Genomic DNA, 6,000 nt, shown 5'->3' on the forward strand with positions numbered 1-6,000 from the left:
GAGGCTGTGGAAAGGTTTTTCAGCTGGGAAGAGAGTAGACAGCACTATCAAACCGTTGAAATGATCATAGTCTGTTGGTGAACCATACAGCTGATGGGGGAAACCCAGCTCCAGGCCTCTCTCTTTTTTTCAGAGGAAGAGCATTAACATCATCATTCAGAGTGACAGGATAACTGATGGATGCTTCTTACTCACATGAATGAAGTGAGGTCATAAGTTGTTTAATTAGCTGAAGACCTAGGAGAAGATAGGTGTTTTTTTGCCTGGCATCTAAAGGTGCCAGCCAAACCTCCCTGGGAAGAACATCCCACAAGCAAAAGAGCCAAGGCAGAAAAAAGCCCGTTCTTATGTTGCCACCCTCCAAACGTCTCATAAAGGAGGCACACGAATAAGGGCCTCAAATGATTGTTGCAGGGTCTGGGTTGGTTCATATGGGGAGAGGCTGTCCATGAGGTATTGCAGTCCTGAGCCATTTAAGACTTTAAGTAACATACGGAGACTGAATTTATTCATTAATAGTATTGAGATCTTGCAACATATCCAGGTTGGAAAAGTTTTAAGTTTTCAAAATAAATGTATGCAAAGGTAATAAGATCAAAGAATGTTTCATCTTTCTAAAGTAATAGAAAGCTATACAGATTAAAGGCAAAAGGAGACAAGCTGTTCAAACATAATGCATTAGGTACCCTAAGAAAAGACACGTGGCTTTTCTTTGCTATTCATTTTGGATTTGTGAAAAGAAAGGGCTTCGCACCCCCCATGAATTTTTGCTGAACAGGGCATCACTAACATCCAACAGAATCCATTAAGTAGATCTTGCTGAAAGATACACATTCTGCTCATGCCCTCAAAGATATTCTAATAGTCTCTGGGAAGTTTTCAGATAAAGTTTCCTTGGGAATATGGACTGTTACTCTTAAAACCTTCTGAAGATACTATAAAGGCAAAATACAGTAATATAGTAATTAAATTAGCATTAAAATTTCAAGCATATATATTGCATATTTATACTGGGGAAAAATATTTTACGAACGTTAACTTGCTCCTTGCCACAATAAAAACAGAACTAGAAATTGAACAAGTAGGACCTGCAGCAAAATATTGCAGTATATCCACCCCCAGGAGTGCTCCGGTTCAGGGATACAGGTAAACTGTTAGAAGTTCTAGCAAGCCAATTTACCCTCCTTACTCTTCAATTCTCTTTTCCCTCATCTTTTCAGCATTCCGTGGCTCTTGGTGTACACTTAACATGGTCAAAGGATCAAGGAATAAAGTTTCCTAAAATACCAACTTTGTTTAAAATTCCAGAAGAGTGCATGGTAAACGGCTTCACCACTTAATGGTTTTTGTAAAATGCACATGCCATGGAAATCCGGTGACAAGTTGAGTGAAAAAACAAACAAACTTGAAAAGACTTTCATTGCATTTCCCTTTAATGCTCTTTGTATGGTAGTTTTGTATTGAAACACGAGCATTTCTTGTTATGAAACAGTCTTTCTAACAAAAGAAAGGCCTACAGAACTCAAGATAATACGTATCAAACTTCCCAGATGTAATCTCTCTTCGAGAAACTTACCTATCCTGGTAAGTGGTAATGGCAATGCTGGGAAGGTTCAGTAGGGGCAAAGTTGTGGGTCTAGAAATGTTATCTGGTGTTCTTGCTTTTTCACTCTGCCTTTGGGACAGTGGTGGCAACTGCAAATTACCAGAGCAGCATCTTCTTCCTCTCCAGAGATCTATGCCAAGCGTGTTACTAGATGCACTATAAGACTTGCTCAGGCCACATTCTAAGTAATCTTTCACATTCTGTTAGAAATATAAAAATAAAATATATTTTATTTATACAGGGATTCCATTTCATGAATTAGAATATCAATAATGTTTACAAATACAGAATGGAAATGTACACTGTTCATTCACATGAAAAACATATAAAATAGTTTATTAACATATATATTGTGTGTGTGTTTGTGTGTGTGGATAACATGTATAGACACAGATAAATAAGAATATTCAATTCTACACTAATATATTTTGGCAAGCTGTGTGATTGGCTTCCAGCTTGTGACTACAACAGTGAAATTACAAAATAGCTGTAAATGAGTAAAAGGTCAGTTCAAAATGGTGTTGGGTGCAATTCACCCAGCAACCGAAACAGGTAACTTAAGCACATGCTGAACTCTTTCCTACTGAAATCAACAGGACATAATGGCCTGATTCATGTGTCGTGCCAAGCCAAAGTTTAACTTCGCACACATATGCAGTCGCTTTGCCACACACCTCTGGTCCTATTTGTTGCCATGAACCAAGCCAAAGTTTTGTACAGAGGTGAGGAACCTTTGGCACATGGGCCAGTTTGGGCATGTCAGGAGGTCCAAGCTGGCGCATAAATCCATTTCCCCCAAACCACACATAACAGTCCACTAACTGACAGGCTATCAGGTGAGCAAGGTTAAATTCTGTGTTAGCTGCATGCGCCTGTTCCCAGAAGGGAACAGGGGTGCACAACCAAAGCAGCAGGATTTAACCCCTGCTTATCCAAGACAAAACAGAGCCTGCTTAAAAAAAACAATAAACCCCTTCATTTCAGCAGCACCTGACATCATTGTGCCACTGGGTAATTGACAGGTCAGTGGCTCTGTCTACCTGTCAAATATGGCTTGTGAGACTGATCCTGATAATGATCTGGGCCCATGCAGCCAGAAAAGTTCCCCACTCTTGACTTGGTGTGTCATCCAAACCCAGGCTTGTTCGTAAGCTCTTTCCAAATTAACCATAGGGTATAACCAAGAATAAACCTTGTTACAGGTCATGCTTGGTGAGGAAAAGCCTTGACCAACTGCACAATTTGTGAAGCCAAACAACAGATCAGAATACTGTATTGACCCGAATATAACTCGCACCCGCAAATAAGCCGCACCTTTAAAATTGAAGGGGGGGGAGAAAAAAAAGAAAATACCCGGGCTGCTTCCTGGGAGGGGGGGGGGGAACAGCGCCACTTTGCTGGCGGCCTCCCACCCCCCTTCCCCCTGATTGCTTGGGGGGGGCTTGGGAGTGACGGGCAGGCTGAATGCCGTTGCCCAGCACTCCTGGGCTGCCTCCTGGGGTGGGGGGAGCTGTGCCGCTTTGCCGGTGGCAAAATATAAGTCGGTCACGAATATAAGTCACACTTGAACTTTTCCCTGTCAGAATTTGGGGGAAAAGCTGTGGCTTATATTCAGGTCAATATGGTAATACAAGAGCTTCTGAAAGCAGTCTTAGTTCCACCACAATAGTTTAAAAAATTGGGGAAAGTTCATTAGTCACTGCAAAAATTTATACACGAAAAATATTGAGGAGTAACTTCCTTCTTGTCACTAACATGGCACATTCTTGTAGCTAATAACCTTATATAGCTTTACTACTTCCCTTTTTTAAAGGGTTGCAATCTACACAAAAGTAAATCGGGGGAGAGGGCAATTTAGCAGCCTAGTTAAATAATTTTTCTCTCCATCCCCTCATACTTTAAAACTACTGTAGTCCAGAAAAAATGGGGGGGGGGGAGCACATCAGATCATGAGAAATTCAAGTGCACCTTTTGAACATTAAAAATGTAAGGGGGGAATTCAAATAGGATTTTTGCAAAGTGAGGTATCTCACCTTCCAGTGACCCCCATTTGCTCCCAGGGAAAACTTATTTTCATAATGAAATAGATATGCCTGATGTTTGAGGCTTGAAACAGCACTCAGCAAGGAGACCTGGGTGGGGTGCTCCAGCATTGCCAGTCTCTGGTGGTGGCAGCAGCACAGCAATCAGCACCAGAAAGCTTTTGAGATATGGTTTGAAGTTCCCACACTTCTCTGGAGCAACACTAAGAACATAAGAAGAGCTCTTCTGAAACAGATCAACACCCACAAAGAGAACATGAGTGCAATACTACTCTTCCACTCATGTCCCCCATAAGTTGGTATTCATAGGCATCCTGCCTGTGATGCTGAATATAATATACAGTTATCGTGGCTAGTACCGGTAGCCATTGGTAGCCTTAGAGCAGGCATAGGCAAACTCGGCCCTCCAGATGTTTTGGGACTACAACTCCCATCATCCCTAGCCAACAGGACCAGTGGTCAGGGGTGATGGGAGTTGTAGTCCCAAAACATCTGGAGGGCCGAGTTTGCCTATGTCTACCTTAGAGGCTTTGGGGGGAATAAAAACAGTAGGTACAAGCCTCCTGGCACAGGAGACTCAGGCCAGGTGCCAACACAGCAATGGACATGGAGGCCAAAGATGCTGCATGATGCTACTGGGCCTGCCTTTGTACCAATGCCATTTTCCTTTTAAAGGTAAATGGACCCCTGACCATTAGGTCCAGTCATGTCTGACTCTGGGGTTGCAGCGCTCATCTCGCATTACTGGCTAAGGGAGCCGGTGTACAGCTTCCAGGTCATGTGGCCAGCATGACAAAGCTGCTTCTGGCGAACCAGAGCAGCGCACGGAAACGCCATTTACCTTCCCGCCGGAGTGGTACCTATTTATCTACTTGCACTCTGATGTGCTTTCGAACTGTTATGTGGGCAGGAGCTGGGACCGAGCAACGGGAGCTCACCCCGTCACGGGGATTCGAACCACTGACCTTCTGATCAGCAAGCCCTCGCTTTATCTCAGCTATGAGCAAGCCAACTTTCACTTCTCTATGCAGCCCAATATACTGTTTTTCTGCAAAATCATAAATCATGTGCACTGGCACTTCTTGCCGGTATATATTTAAAGCAGCAGGAAGTGTGTGACCGGCTGATGTTCTCTAAGAGCACTAAGAGTATTTGTTGTGAATAAGAAGTCTTTTAAATAAGAGGTAAAGTAATGCGTATACAAACAACTGTGTCAACTGGAATGCGAATGAACTAGGTGAAGGTAGCCCCCTGTACATATATAAAACACACACTTACACCATCTGTGGTGACTGTCATCACACTCCTGCTTTTCTTCATGATGGTGATCGAAAATTGTCCCAGTTATGTCAAGCACTCTTCTCAGTGGTGTTTTTTCTGCCTGACCAATAAACCTAGCAAAAGAGAAGATAATCATATTCTTGGTCCATGCTGAAGGATCAATCACACATTTTTTCCACAATTGACTCTGCCTTCATATGTGGATTTGTCATGACAATACTTGGACAAAGTAGAACTCCATAAATATAATTATTTTGCCAAAAAATAACTGACTTCAGTTTTGAGAAGGTACATACATACATACATACATGCATACATACATACTTTTATCTGTATGCCACCCTTCCGCAGTTCAAGCCATGCTCAATACAGCTTACAAAATGAAAAGGAATACATAACTACAACATAGCAAAAGTACTCATAAACAATAAATAAAACAAAAAATACAAAACCAAACTAAACAATTTCCACATCAATCACAGCAAAATCTAAAATAAAAATACAAAAACCCAACAGCAACAACTTTCCCCACCACCAACCAAACCCCCCAAACATCCCACCATCACATTTTAGATTAAAAAGAAGCAGATGTATTATGAGTTCTTAATTTATCATTAGGCCTACACCATAAGCTATATTTATTCAGCTAAAGTAAGGAAACCATGTGTGTATCACTTCTCTAGAGTGACTGTAAAAATACTACGGGCCCAAATAATCTTTACAGGTCAATCACCATGATTTCCCCTGTTTAGAAGGATGGTGCTAAAAAACAATCCATTTCTCACTTTCATCATTTCCTTAAGCCATGCCAAGCCATGTCATTTTAGGACAATCACAGAAAGATTCATTCACACAATAGTTAGAACTTATAGCACCACAATAAGGCACATGCCTTGCACAAATGGCTCTAGGTTTCAATCCCTGGCATTTCTAGTTAAAAGCTAGCGGTGGTGGGAAAGATCTGCTGAGTCCTTGGAAACCTGTTGACAGAGCAAGCAGTACTGGGTAAAAAAGACCAATAGCATGTGACACAGAATAACTCAGCTTCATTATCAATGAACCACCTGAGAG

General features: G+C 41.8%; 1 protein-coding gene across 1 annotated transcript in view; it reads right to left on the minus strand.

Annotated features, from left to right (window-relative positions):
* PDE4B (phosphodiesterase 4B) overlaps positions 1 to 5,042 on the minus strand; it is a 217,402-nt gene extending 212,360 nt beyond the window's left edge. Inside the window, exons 1-2 of the mRNA XM_033151870.1 lie at positions 4,927 to 5,042; positions 1,577 to 1,806 (exon numbers count right to left, since the gene is read on the minus strand). Of these exons, the coding sequence (XP_033007761.1) occupies positions 1,577 to 1,806; positions 4,927 to 4,968 (272 nt within the window). The 5' untranslated portion in view covers positions 4,969 to 5,042. The remainder of the gene's footprint in view (positions 1 to 1,576; positions 1,807 to 4,926) is intronic.
* Positions 5,043 to 6,000: the final 958 nt, after the last annotated feature.

This window comes from Lacerta agilis, chromosome 6, assembly GCF_009819535.1.
Source record: "Lacerta agilis isolate rLacAgi1 chromosome 6, rLacAgi1.pri, whole genome shotgun sequence".
Lineage (NCBI taxonomy): Eukaryota > Metazoa > Chordata > Lepidosauria > Squamata > Lacertidae > Lacerta > Lacerta agilis.